We start from the raw sequence: 14,814 nt of genomic DNA, 5'->3' as shown, positions 1-14,814 counted from the left end.
GGGTCAGGAAGATCCCCTGGAGAACGGAATGATCCTATTTCCCTGGGAAATCCCATGGACAGAGGAGCCTGGCGGGCTATAGTCCACGGGGTTACAAAAGAGTTGGACTTAGTGACTAAACAACAAGGCACAAGAGAGCCACCAGGGAAATGAGGTCTTAAGGGGCTAAAACATGAGAGAGAAAAGAAAAACAGATGGACAAGTCAGACACAGGGTCCCACTTTTCTCCTTGAAGTCCTCAAGCAGGGACCTCCAGGCTGAGAATGTGATAACTTCCAGAATTCCTAAACGGGTGTTTCAAATGCACCAAAGGTGTGGATGCTGGTGCAGACCCCAGGCCTTCAGCTGGGATCCCAGTGGCTATCCTAGAGGGATGACTGGTTCTGGCTGGCGTAAAGTGACAAGTCCCCACATTAAAAGCCAGGTAAGCCCTCACTGGAGAAAAATGTGATTGGGGTCCTCAAGTGAGTTCTTAATCTGTGTCACATACAGAATGTGTGTCCAGTGTTCAATAAAAACTGGCCAGCATACTAGGAGGCAGGACCAGCCAACTCAAGGACATGAGAGAAAGACAATAGAAAAAGAACCGCAAAATACCCCAATTTAAAAATTACAGGACATTAAAATGCATGTGATGAACATGTTCCTTAAAAGACAAGCTTCTGAGAGAGTTTGAGCAGAGAACTGAATATTAAAAAAACAAAAAGAAGAATCAAATGAACACTAAACTTGAAAAATGTAACAACTGAAGTTAAGAATTCCACAGACAGAGGTAATGGTAGACTGCACGCAACTGAAGAGAAATGAGCCAATGGTAGACAGGTCTGGGAAACATACATATGAAGCACAATGGGGGAAAAGAGACAAAAATTCCTGAAACTGTTTACAAAAGAGAAAAGGTCTGGACTTCCCCGGCGGACCAGGGGTTAAGAATCCGCCTGCCAAGGCAGGGGATGCGGACTTAATCCCGGTCTGGGATGATCCCAGAGGCCAAGGGCAGCCACGCCCGCAGCACAACCAGAGCAGCCGCTGCAGTGAGAGCCGGTGCTGCGGGCAGAGCAGTCCCCGCCTGCTGCGCTCAGAGCAAGCCCGCGGAACACCAGACGCAGCACAGGTCTCTGAACCAGTGCAAGTTGGTCTCTTCGGTCATGTCCGACTCTTTGCAACCCCAGGGACAGAAGCCCACCAGGCTCCACTGTCCATGCGATTCTCCAGGCGAGAGTACTGGAGTGGGTTGCCATTTCCTTCTCCCGGGGATCTTGCTGACCCAGGGATTGAACCTGGGTCTCCCGTACTACAGGCAGATTCTTTATCATTTGAGCCACCAGTGAAGCCCAAATAAGTAAAATGTTCCAAAAAGTATAAAATAAATAAATAGAAATATAAGTGGGGCTCTGATCCCATAGATCACTGCCCTCGGCAGAAGAGACCAGGGAGGTGTCTGTCTCCACCAGGACCCAGTGAGAAAAGGCCCATGCGCAGACCACGAGAGGAACGAACAGAGGCTGCTTTGCTGCTGGCGCCTCGGCCTGGGGCCCCCAGCCTCCAGAACCGTGAGAAGAGTCTGTCGCCCGAGTCCCCAAGTCTACCGTATTTTGTCATGGTGACCTGAGCTGACTCACACTAGGGTAAGAAGCTGGACGTGGCCACCCTGGAAAGGCCAGGGGTCATGAGACTGCCAAACTTAGTTTTCGGCCTTTGAGCATTCTTTGAAATTTTCCTTCTCTCTTTTATAATGAAAATTAATTAAAATACTGGTATAATAGTGCAAACATTAAGACCTAAGATCACACTTAAAGGAAACATTTATATGATCCTGTTATGTATGTATTTATTTTATCTCATTGCTTTATTTTTTAATATTAACCTATGAACTTCATCTTTGTCTCATTGCTTTAAATTGTTTTTAGCCACAAAGTTTGCTTCATTTCAATCTCCAAATGATATTAAAAACAATACATGGCTTTTGTTTGCTTATCAAATGCAATCATGGATTAAACATTGTTGAAAAACCGAATATAAGCTCATGTATAAGCTACTATTTGATAGTATAATTAAAACAATGGGCTACAATAGATAGTTCTGCTGCTGCTGCTGCTAAGTCGCTTCAGCCGTGTCCGACTCTGTGCAGCCCCACAGACGGCAGCCCACTAGGCTCCTACGTCCCTGGGATTCTCCAGGCAAAAACACTGGAGTGGGTTGCCAGTTCCTTTTCCATATATGATCCTTTTAAAAGACAAAGATATGCTTTTGAAAACCACATATCATCCAGACCTTATGATACATTTTTGTATATATTTTAATAATATATTTTCTAGTTACAAAAATGTATGCTTTATAGGAATTTGGAAAATGTAGAAAAACCAAATGAAGAAAACAGAAAGCCTATATTTCTCCAGCCATAGAAAAAAAAAATCCCTGTACAACCAGCCCTGTGTCAGATCAGATCAGACACCAAGTAAGCTATATTCTGACTGCGGGCTATCACTCGCAGCGCCGCAAGCAACGTGCTTTCTGGTCTTTTCGAAATATCTCCTTAAGAGAAGACTGAAAATGAGCCAGTGATTCAGACAGGATCAATTCCAGACGAAAGCATGTTAACGACTCCAAGGAAGGGCGTTGGTCCAGTGACGGTCAGGTCTCCCAGCTCTCACTGCCGAGGGTCCAGGTTCAATCCCTGGTGGGGGAACTAAGACCTCATAAGCCAGTGGGAGCCTCCTGGCCCTGAGGGGCTGAGGAGGGTAACCACTGGGCCATGCCAAGCAAGGCTTGTCGTCCCTATCCACAAAAACTGGTGGAGTTTGGTCCAAACGAAAGAGCTGAGTCCAGCTGCTCCCAAGGTTTTCACTGGTTCTGAGGAGGCCGTAATCCACCCGGGGAGGGATGAGGAAGGGGCAGGCTGCAGCCCCTCACAGATAGACACAAAGCCCTCTGCACGGTCCTGGAGACTGCGTTTCTTTTCACAAAGTCGAAGGCACACCTGAGTTCCGGGAAGCAACTGAAGAGATTGACTGAGTCGTTTCCTCAATCACACACTTTTTGGAATCAGTGGGCTCTGGGTGTAGCCTGAGTGGTTCACAAATGTGCATCTGTACTGATGTGACACGGGAAAAACAAAGCGACGCTGATTTTCTCACACACACACACACACACACACACACACACACACACACACGTACTCAGCCTCAAGGTGGACTGAAGACAGAATTATTAGGCCATCTGCCTCTTCCCTCACTGAACAAACTCCACCATTTCTAAGGATGCCAGGTAAACCGGCGTAAATGAAGCCAGGATGTTAGAGGAGACTAACAGACAGTGCGTATGAATCAGATTCAAGTCCCCGTGACGCTAACTGGCACGCAAACCTGAGAACTGGCTGATCCCTGGGCGGTGGTCACACAGAGACGCACACGCCCGGCCACCTGCCTGCCCAGGCATCTCGATCTGGCCGCAGCAGCCTCACGGGCCTTGGTCCCTGCAGGCACTCCCCTTTCATAAACCCACTGCTGCGGAGCACATGACAAAGGGGCCTCTCCATCCCCGAAGTCCTCGGTTTGAGGACTGTACTTCCTGGGCTCTGCTGAAATCTGTCATCAAAGACTACAGAGTTCTGTGGGACTGAAATAGAGAAACATGTTTTTTTACTCTCCTGCAACTAGCTCACAGACTCTCACTAGCCAGCCCCCCCGACCAACAGGTACACGAAGCACACACAGTGTGTCGGCACTGTGACCAGGTCTCCCGTGGACATGCGGAGTCACAGAAGCCAGGGCGAGGGGGAGTCCGCGCATCAGGGAGGAAGGGAGCGTGTGCCAAACCGGCATCTGGAAACGTCCCTCTGGGCGTGGTGGGGAAGAGACTGGGGCAGAGACTCAGCCAGAAAGTTCTGTGGATGCAGGAGGTGGCAGGCGCCACAGTGAGAAGCAGAGGGCTGAGCACACGCTCGGCTGGGGAGTCAGGTGGGCTGGGCTGGAGCTGGTAGATGGTGGTGCCGCTTCTGGAGCTAAGGATGGCAGCTTTGGGTGCCTCTCAGGATACATGGTTAGTAAAACTGCAAAGTGTCACGATGGATGAGAGCCTGTCACCTGGATGAGAATGTCACCAGCACTTGCTGTGTGCCCTGAACACCTGCTGCGTGAGGCACCACCGTGGATCAGCTCACGAGCCTCCCTGGCAGCCTTATCCGGCAGGCCCTTGCTCCATCCTCCTCATGTTGTAGGAAAACTCAGAGAGGTGAAGCAACTCTCCCACCATCACATAACCAGGAGAAGGCTGACCCCAGAAGACACAGCCACTGGAAAAGGCATCAAGCGAGGGGTCCTTAAATTAAACCACTGGGCGTAATTAACCTTCTCCCCATCTAGCCCACAAGGTGAATGGAAAGATCTATAAACTCCTTTTTTGCTTGGTTGCATTGCCCAGCTTGTGGGATCTTAGTACCCCAACCAGGAAGTGAACCCGGGACCGCAGCAGTAAGAGTGTGGAGTCCTAGCCACTGGACCCCGAGGGAATGCCCTGTAAATTCCTGTCCTGAGAACCCCACAGCTGCACACTAAAGTCCGTCTAAAAACATCTCCAGTCACCAGCCTTGGGATCATCTATTAAAGGAATTCACCCAGGTGGACAAGTCACACACCTGGAAGGTGACAAAGAAAAGGCAGCAGGGCTGTGTTCTCTTCCCAACCTGCATGTCCCAACCGAGAGCGACTACAGCCGCAGCCGCAGGAAAAAAGAGGGGAAGGCTGCAAGGAGAGCCACTCTGCACAAACGAGTTCCCCTCCAGCCAAAAGATCTAAGAATCCAGCAGTGAAGAGTACCTGCAGTTCACTGGTGCAACGGTAGTCACGGTCAGTGACGGTAAGCCACTTCAGCCACGTCTGACTCTCTGCCACCCTGGGGACTGGAGCCCACCAGGCATGGGATTCTCCAGGCAAGAAAACTGCAGAGGATTGCCGGGCTCTCCTCCAAGGAATCGTCCAGACCCACAGATCGGGATCAAACCTGTATCTCTTATATCTTCTACACACGGAGGCGGGTCACTTTACTATCCGCGCCACCTGGGAAGCCCTGAAGGTCAAATTAAACAGGCTGTCACCAGAATCCCTTGGATAGCAAGATCAAACCAGTCAGTCCTAAAGGAAATCAACCTTGAGTATTCATTGGAAGGACTCATGCTGAAGCCGAAGCTTCACCTGATGGAAGAGATTCTGATGCTGGGAAAGATTGAAGGCAAGAGGAGAAGGGGACAATAGAGGACGAGATGGTTTGATGGCATCACCGACCCAGTGCACATGAGTTTGAGTGAACTCTGGGAGATGGTGAAGGACAGGGAAGCCTGGCGTGCTGTAGTCCATGGGGTTGCAAAGAGTCGGACACGACTGAGCAACTGAACAACAGCCACAACAGCAGGGCCAGTGTCCTGAGACCACCATCGCCTGGGCCCCCGCCACCCTGAGGACAGAAGCAGCCGGCCCCAGAGTCACCGCCCCACCCCTGCCCCGCGGCGCTGGAGCTGCAACCAGAAACCCCAGAGCAACCTCACTTTTCTGCCTTCCACACAAAACGACACACCTTTGGGTGCCTCCTCTTCTTACATTTCTCCTTCTTTAAGCCATTTACCAGAACACAGTTGATAAGGCAACAAACAGGTCAGGCAGTTCCTCAGTGTGGACAGGAAGGGTTGGCCATCTGTCCTTCACCAGACCCACAAGTTACTGCTGCTACAAGCATCATCTGCGTTGAACTCTCTGCCCACGGCCACAGGGACCAGCGCTGACCAGGGGGCCTCACTGTCTGCCCCACCCAGAAGATGTAAGGAGAGAGCAGGTGAGACCCTGTCCTCGGGCAACTTCTCAACCAGTGAGGAAGGCAGTAAAGAGAAATGGAAAGCATTTGCCACTTGGACATTAAAACTAGCAGCAACATAAACAAGGTTCTACTGTGGAGCACAAGGATATATTTGATATCCTGAGACAAACTGTAAGGGAAAAGACTACATAAAAGAATGCGTATACAGTGCACGTATAACTGAGTCACTTGGCTATACAGCAGAAATTAAGACAACATTGTAGGTCAACCATATGTCGGCTAAAAAAGGAGAGGGGCTTCCCCGGTGGCACCATGGTTAAGACTCCACGCTTAACCACAGTGGGGCACGGGTTCGATCCCTGGTCGGGGAAGTTTCACACACTGCATATTGTGCCCAAAAAGGAAGTATGTGTTTAAAAAGAGACAGAGAAAAGAAAACCAGTGGCGACAGATAAGTGCAGGTAGTGGAAGGACTGGAAAAGATGGCCTGACTTCAAGCCTGACCAACCAGGCCAAGCCCAGCCCCTGGCAGGCCGGCCAGGCTTCCATCCTGCGGGTGTCTTACAGGCCCTGGGCCCCCAGGCCAAATCACTCAGTAAATAAATAGCCAAAACACCTGTGCCATCAGACGGCCCTCTGCCAATTCACACCAAATTTAAATGCGGGTATGAACCAACCAAAGTCAGTGCCGAGTTCCACTGACAACGGGCCATAAAGACCAGGAAAAATTTCCACACAGAGAACAGCAAACTAGTAAGGAATTTAGTGACCCCTCTGCCCAGGGCTCAAAATGACCCCAGGGGACTAGGCTAAGTGCAGAAAACACCAGGGACACCCCTGTTTTCTCAGTTTTGACAAAGACCTATGGAAAAGGCTCTCAAGTCAGCAACATGAAAAACCGCCATGTGCACACGTGAAGCCAATGAGGAGCGGGCACACGGGCAGCCCCACCTGGCACGGGGAGTCAGGGCGGCCCCAGTAAGCGCCGCTGGAGCAGCCTCACGGTACAGGGCCCGCGGGGCCGGGGAGCTCAGCTCTGGAGCCCCTTACTGTCGTTCTGTCCCAGACAGGCCCTCCTGACACACACTCTCCAGCAGCGGCCGCGCTGAGATGGCACATGCTGCCCCTCCGAGTGGGCGGAGGGGGCGGGCACCAGCACCCACTCTCTTTCTCCCTCCCCGCTGGACAGAGCGGGGCGGCCCTACTTGGTCCGAGCCCAGGCTCGCGGCAGCCCCAGCCACGGGGGGCAGTTGTTTACAGAACCTGGGAGCAAAGCCGGCCGTGGGGAGGCAGGCAGAGCAGCACCCAGAGAAGAGCGGTCCCTGTAAAGCCGGCCTCCCACACGAGCCAGCACCCACGACCCTAGACGTTCTACCCACAGGGGATGAAAGCTCACGTCCTCGCAGAAACCCACACACAGGTGCTTACTGCAGCTCTAGTCACAACTGCTGAAAACTGGACCCATCAGGAAGTCCTCTAGCTGGCGAATGGATACGTACACTGTGGTCCATCCAGAGAGTGGAGTATTATTCAGGGCTGAAGCTATGAGCTATCGAGCCACAGAAGGACACTGAGGAACCTTAGAAGCGTATGACCAAGTGAGAGAAGCCAATGCGAACAGGCTACACACTGTCTACTTCCAGCTCCACGGTGTCCAGGAGAGACAAGACCGTGGAGACAGCAGAGATCACTGTCTCTACATTAGAGACAGCCTGGAACTCCACGGTGTCCAGGAGAGACAAGACCGTGGAGACAGCAGAGATCACTGTCTCTACATTAGAGACAGCCTGGAACTCCACTGTGTCCAGGAGAGACAAGGCCGTGGAGACAGCAGAGATCACTGTCTCTACATTAGAGACAGCCTGGAACTCCACAGTGTCCAGGAGAGACAAGGCCGTGGAGACAGCGGAGATCACTGTCTCTACATTAGAGACAGCCTGGAAAATCCCATGGACGGAGGAGCCTGGTGGGCTGCAGTCCGTGGGGTCGCTAAGAGTCGGACAGGACTGACCGACGTCACTTTCACGCATTGGAGAAGGAAATGGCAACCCACTCCAGTGTTCTTGCCTGGAGAATCCCAGGGACGGTGGAGCCTGGTGGGCTGCAGTCCGTGGGGTCGCTAAGAGTCGGACATGACTGAAGCGACTTAGCAGCAGCAGCAGCAGCATCCACTGTTAACAAATGACCACTCTGGGAGGGGCGCTGATGGGGGTGGGCGGGGGAGGCTGTGCACATGGGGGGCAAGAGCACACAGGAAACCTCTGTACCTTCCTTGCAACTGTGCTGGGAACGTAAAACTGCCCTAAAAGACAACGAAAACAAAATCAAGTCTTTAAAAGAAACGGCTGGAGTCAGAATCAAACCGCACCTGAAGGTGGGCCTGCTCCGGACTTTCCGTCTATCTGGGCCAGCCCAACACCTTCACTGTGGAAGCCGGGCGGGCTGGGTTTTCTGTGACTTTCAACCGCATGGACCCTAACCGCAAGCCCTGCAAAGCGAGTGGACTGTGCTGGACTCCACAGCCTGTCAGTGCTGATGGACACTGGCGCTGACACGGGAGGGCGCCCATCCACACACCCACACAGGCAGCCCCGGGGGGGGCACGTCCCGGCGCAGGCAGGACTCGGGGGCGCAGGCAGGACTCGGGGGCGCAGGCAGGACTCGGGGGCGCAGGCAGGACTCGGGGGCGCCAGGTCCCTGCGGCGCCAGCACCTCCACATGCCGGAGTCCTCACAGCTGAACGTGTTCCCGCAATCAGACAGTAAAGGGTACATACTACGAAGAGCAAACCGAAGAGAGAGAAAGCAAGGCTGCTGCTACAACGGGCCCCCGACTGAGAACTGGGAAGTGTGAGGGTAGCACGTGGAAGTTCTAAAATCAGAAATCAGAATTGAGCTCAATGTGTTTTCCTCTGCAGCCCAGGCCTCAAATATAATCCCATTTTAAAACTGTTCTAATCAAATATGAAAACTTCCGTGTTAGGTTTTAAAAGCTATTGTCACTTACTAGCCTTCCTTACCAGGATAATTTTATAGTATACTCTGTCCTAAAAAGATTACAGAATCAATAAGGACAGTGAACAAAAGGTGCACAAAGATTACCTAAAACAGTGTATCTTTTTTCATCACACCACTTAAAGAGTATTTAAACCCTGAGAAAGTTGAACCCTGTTTTTGTCAGAAGTAGCCAATCTGCCACAGAAACCCTGGAGATGTGATCTGGCCTTTTACCAGCTCCATGGGAGAGCCCAGCACCCAGGGATGCCTCTGCAGATCCGCGATTGAGTCGGCAGGGCCACAGAATCCCCAGCTTTCAGTTCTGCAGGCAAGCGTGTCTGGGACCACCTACCAACAGGGAAATGACTGAGAACGCGAGTGCCCACCGACATCGGCTATAGGCCCCACCTCCCCACCAAACACACTTCCAGCAAACTGGCACACTTCCAAACTGGCAACGACTTCCAGAGAGCGCCACTCACGCCTCCAAGGCTGCACCGTGCCCCATGCAAGGACTGACGGCAACTGGAGAGAGCTGGGAACTGAACACACAGCAGCACAACCCTTTCCTTGGCGGGGGCCAGGAGGTGCAGAACCAATCCTGGAGCCCCACTGCAGCCACAGGGAGTTCCCAAAGTGCTCGGACAGCCTGCGGCACAGCAGCCTCCTCGCCACCACCTCCCAAGCGGCTTGGAATTCTCTCCGCACTGACCACTCAAATGTCCTATCAAGCCACGAGGATCAAGTCTGCCACACAAACCCACCTTCTGTGCACGAGAACACAAATTTTACTACTAAAAGGTAAGGTTTAAATACCATATGACTCCTAAGAATTCCAACATTCCTAATGACTTACAAAGCCATATATTCCAGGCTGTTCTTGATAGGTGAGTCAGTCAGCTCAGTCGCTCAGTCGTGTCCGACTCTTTGTGACCCCATGGACTGCAGCACACCAGGCCTCCCCGTTCATCACCAACTCCCGGACTTTCCTCAAACTCATGTCCATAAGAGTCGGTGATGCCATCCAACCATCTCATCCTCTGTCGTCCCCTTCTCCTCCAGCCTTCAATCTTTCTTGATAAAGGGGCCCTCAAAATATTAAATACATCTAGGGGGAACTTCCCTAGTGGTCCAGTGGTTAAGAATCCCCCTTTCAATGCAGGGGACTCCAGTTCAATACCTGGTTGGGGAATGACGATCCCACATGCCTGGGGCAACTAAGCCCCCAGGCCATAACTACTGAGCCTGTGGGCCCAAACAAAGATCCCAGCAACTAAGACCTGATGAAGGCAAACAAACATCTGGGACTTCCCTGGTGGTCCAGCGGTTAAGAATCTGCCTACCAATGCAGGGGATTTGATCCCTGGTCCCTGAAGATTCCACGTGCTGCGGGGCAACCAAGCCCGTGCGCCACAACTATGAAGCCCATGAGCCGCAACAAGAGACGCCAACACGGGAGAAGCCCGGGCTCCACAGCTGGAGGGCAGCCCCGCTCGCCACAGCCGGGGCAAGCCCGAGCACGGGAACAAAACACACACACACACACACACACACACACACACACACACACACACACACACACAATTTAAAAAGAAACGTAAAGACACCTAATACACAAGAAGGTATCGTGAGCAAACACCAGCCCCACAACTCACCCTGGCTCCGGGAGTCCACCCACTCGGGCTGAAGGACAAGGCCTGTCCCTGGCTGCTTCTCCAGTCGTGGAGGTGGGCACAGGACTGCAGGCCGCGGGTCGACTCACCTGAACTCTCTTCCTTCGCTGTACCGTCTACTCGAGGAGGCCCTCGGGGCGGCTGTCTCCAGGAGCAGCTTCTGCGTGAGCCTGCCAGGCGGAGCAGGGTCCCGGCCACTGTCTTCGTCCGCCTCCCGGTCACACTTCCATTCCTCGTCTTCGTTCAGCGTGGGCAGGTACCCGGGGACACCCTTCCCTGTTCCTGACCCAGAGCTCTGGTCGCTGCAGAGCTTCGGGCTCTCTGAGCCTGTCCTCGTGTACTCCAGGTAAATGTCGGACTTGAGGAAGGAGGGGTAGGTGTTCTCCTCCATGGTGGACTGGACCTCCGTCTGCGCCTGGTCGAACATGGCGGGGTCGATCTGCTGCTTCGAGATGCAGTCCTTTATGAAGCTCTTGGTGGCGGGCTTGGTCTGCCGGGACACAATGCCGTTGTTATCAAGGATGTATTTGCGATAGATGGCTCTGGCCAGCTTCAGCCTCTTCTCTTCATTCGAGTCACAGGGCTCCAGTTTTCTGAAGCCGCTGCAGGCAAACCAGAAGTCCAGGAGGTCGGCACAGTCCTCCTGTTTCAGGAAAGTCCTAAACAGGTTTATGCCATCTTGATCGTCCAGCAGGGAGTGCAGCGACTCGGCCCACTTCAAGTACGGAGGGGTGGGCGACGCGCTGCCCTCGGGCTCGTACCCCAGGTCCAGGTCCGAGCGCCTCGGAGTGGCTGTGGAAGTCTCCCCTTTAATCCCAGCGCCTTTCCCAGAGCAGAAGCTGTGGCTGACGGGCCTGGGGTCTGTGGACACCAGTTCACCCTCCTCACCAGGCACTGGGGGCCGGGGGGCATCTTCGGTGAAACTTGCTCCGAGGTCCAAGGGGAAACCCTGCTCCTGGATATTCATTTTGGGACTCTGTGCGTCAATGAACAATGAGCGCTGCACCCTAATACATCAGTACTTACGGCTCCAAAGTGAATCAATCTGTCCTGTTGAAACCATTAAGAGGACAAGGATTAGGAAAGGTGGGTCCATGGAAACATGACCACAGAGGTTTTCTCACGACAAGACTTTCAATGATGCCCTCCCGCTCGAACTCAAAGCCAGAAACTCAGTTTAAATGTTCAATCCTTTGTCACAAGGTTTTGTACTATGTTAGAACAATTTCTGTAAACTTTGCCAACTACAGGAATGCCTCTGGCACAAAGAAATCAATGTCCAGAACACAGAGAGCGTCACTACCCTTGAGGGTCCTTCTGTGAGAACAAAGAGAGACTACAAGCCTGGGGACCCTCCATCCTGAGCTGCTACAGGACTGCGTGGCCAGGCCCTCTCAAGCTCGGGAAAGGCAGGAGGGCTGGAGGAGACACAGGAGCTTCTGGTCCTCCCAGCTGTGCAAAGCCAGGTGAGAGCCAGCCCCTCACGAGGAAGGTGAGGGTGTGTATCTCAGCGTCACAGGGCCACTGTGATGCACAGACATGGCACTCCACACCGAAGGCTGGCGCCCATGTCTGCCCTCCCCGCTCTTCAGGCTCACAGCCGCTCTGCTTCTTGCTTTCCACCACTTCACACTGAGTGTCCCCACGACCCGGCCAAACACACAGCGACTGGTTCTTCTAAGTCTCCACACGCCCCAAAGAGCACGGAACCTTCCAGTGAGTGAGCACAGGATGCTGCTCCCGTGCACAGGGGCCTTCTCACACCACCGATGATGTGAAGGCTTTTATTTTTTTTGGCCACACAGGGCAGCTTGTGGGATCTTAGTTCCCCAAGCAGGGAATGAACCCAGGCCCTCAGCAGTAAAAATGTGGAGTCCTAACCACTGGACCACCAGGGAATTCCCATGAACAGTCTTAAAAAATGCTTCCATCAGAGACGTGCTCTAGATTTGAAAACCTTGCTTAAAAGTAAAGTGTCCTTCTGACAGCAAATGGCAACTGAGTACTCTGAGAAGCAGAGAGGGTACAGAGGAGACGAGGCCCAAACCCTACTAGCTAAGGAAGCCCGCGGCTCACAGGATGAAGCTCGGTAAAGTGAAAGCCACGTGACTCGCCCTCTCGGAGTGAGGGAGCCATGGTTCTGTCTCTGCTGCTAGAAGCCTGTCTTGCACAAGGGAGGGCTGCCCTGCCAGGGCTCTGCCACAGTCTCGCGTCCTGTCCTCCCTGACACTGAGCTTATGGGCTCAGGCCACACCTCCCAACCTGGCCTGCTGGATGTAAGTGGTCTGCCTAGAAAGACACTGGAGAGAAGCGTGATAGGCCCAATCGCCGAGAGTGCAGAGCAAGTCAGAGGAGCAGAGCAAAATCCAAAAACCTGGCACCAACACAAGGTACAGACCTCCCAGCCACCTCTCCACTCTTGGGCCTTGGCCTACATGCAACCTGCCCCACACCTGGTCTGCACACACTCGCCTGCCAGCAGCTGCCGACGCCTCACGGCACCCAGAGGCGGAGCATGGGTCACAGCTATTGTCCTGCAGCTAGTGACTAGCCTACCGGGTCGGCTGCCATCTCGGCCTCGGCAGAACAGCCTGCTTTCTCAGGTCAAGGCCCACAGGCTGTGACAGCTGCTGCTCACGGACCACTTCAACTGCAAGGTCGCCTCCTCTGAGCCCCGTCGAAGGGGACTGAGCACCCCTGAGGTCTCCACACGAGCTCCCAGATGCTAGCGCCCTCTTGTCGGGGTCACCATCCCAGGAAGGAGGACCCTCACCTGGTCCCCTGAGCCTTACTGCTGGAGATGCTCTGTGGTTCACTTGCCTTGAGAAAAAACCAAGTCACTGTGTTCTAAGACGAGGCTGATTACTAGTCACGTCACTTTCTCTTAAAGTGCTGATTTCTTTCAGGTAAAAGACTTGGAGCAGCCTGGTTTAAACGTTCTCTGCAGGGCCTACAGGATCTGACACAAGGTCTCACAACTAAAGGGCACCAACAGACATGTAATTCATCAACATTAAGGAAAACAGCACTCGGCACAGATGTGGAACATTAGCCCTTCACAGGTGCTGAAACAGCAGCAAATTCAACATTGAGCTGTCTTTTCATTTGGGTGAGAGCAAGTCCCCTTAATCATTTGAGCTATCTTCTCATAGCCCGGAAGAAATGTTTCTTAAAATTCACATCTGTTTTGGGCTGTCAACTGACAGGAGACCTTCGGTGTCCCAGAAGCACAAGAACATCTCTCCACACTGCTGCTGTTACGAAATGCGCTCCCATTACTGAGATCTCCGGGTTCCCAAGGAGAAGCACGGCAGGCATTCAGTGTGCACACGTACACACCACATATGAAGATGCTGCCTTGCTTCAGATTAGAGTCACGGGTCCACAGGCACTGGATCTGGCCAACAGCCTGTAACCACCTTCAACAAAGGGGACTCCACAAAAGGAATCTACAACTCTGATGCCTCATTTACAATCTCCTTCAGTCACTGCCAAGGAGCACCCCCTGGGTACCACGGCAGCCAGCTCAAGGCTGTAGGCGTGTGTATATTTATTTGTTTTACTCAAATGCAACTTCTGAATTTTTGATTTATGTGAAGTATGGAAACAACAGAGTGTGACTCTGACATACTCCCAACTGTCCGTTAACTAAGGACTGTTCTAAGTATTGGGACTACAGCTTTACATGTAATTTATTCCCCCACCACCTAAATCCTCAATGACCAACGAAACCCAAAAAGTCCACTTAGCTTTCCTGAAACCATAAATCCAAGAAACATCAATACCTGCTAGGAATCAGACAGAAACATACATCCTGTATGCGTTCCCATCCTTGTTCCTGAACAGAAGTTCTTAAAACTGAAACCCAGATAGTGCTATCTTGGGAGGTCAGGTTTAGACTGTGTGTGTTCTCCAAAACAAGGCCTGGTCCAAGGATGTCTGAGGGTCTCCCTGAAGCAGCAGAGAACAGAAGTATGAGCACAAACAAGGGGCCAAGATGCACAATCACTCTTTATTAATTATTTTAGAGACCGGCTGAGAAAAATGTCCAGAGTACTAAGGACTAATGCATTTTTCTCTGCGGCGTATGCTAAACTATGAGCGTCACTGCCCTGACTGCACAGCTCTGGTTTCAGAAGGGACTCAATTCCCATGAAAATGGAGAGCAGAGGTGGACTCTAAGACATATACCCGGGAGAGAGGCAGAGAAAGCTGAGGGGTGAGGCATCTACCCGAAGGAGTAAAGCCCCTCAAGCAAGCCAGACCACCCGGCCTCAGGCTCTGCCTCACGGGGAGTGCTTCCTCCGGTTTCAGACTCACTCACTCCTACTTTTTGC

General features: G+C 52.5%; 1 protein-coding gene across 4 annotated transcripts in view; it reads right to left on the bottom strand.

Moving 5' to 3' along the window:
• Window positions 1–14,383, bottom strand: part of AXIN1 (axin 1) — a 39,021-nt gene extending 24,638 nt beyond the window's left edge. For 2 of the 4 annotated variants that reach the window (XM_052654261.1, XM_052654276.1), the window contains exons 1-2: window positions 14,263–14,383; window positions 10,567–11,527 (exon numbers count right to left, since the gene is read on the bottom strand). In XM_052654261.1, coding sequence (XP_052510221.1) covers window positions 10,567–11,444 — 878 coding nt within the window. In that variant the 5' untranslated portion in view covers window positions 11,445–11,527; window positions 14,263–14,383. The remainder of the gene's footprint in view (window positions 1–10,566; window positions 11,528–14,262) is intronic. The other 2 variants (XM_052654269.1, XM_052654285.1) reach the window with 1 other exon arrangement.
• Window positions 14,384–14,814: the final 431 nt, after the last annotated feature.

This window comes from Budorcas taxicolor, chromosome 2, assembly GCF_023091745.1.
Source record: "Budorcas taxicolor isolate Tak-1 chromosome 2, Takin1.1, whole genome shotgun sequence".
Taxonomy (NCBI): domain Eukaryota; kingdom Metazoa; phylum Chordata; class Mammalia; order Artiodactyla; family Bovidae; genus Budorcas; species Budorcas taxicolor.
The sequence above is the reverse complement of the archived record's forward strand: the minus strand, read 5'-3'. Positions and strand labels throughout refer to the sequence as shown.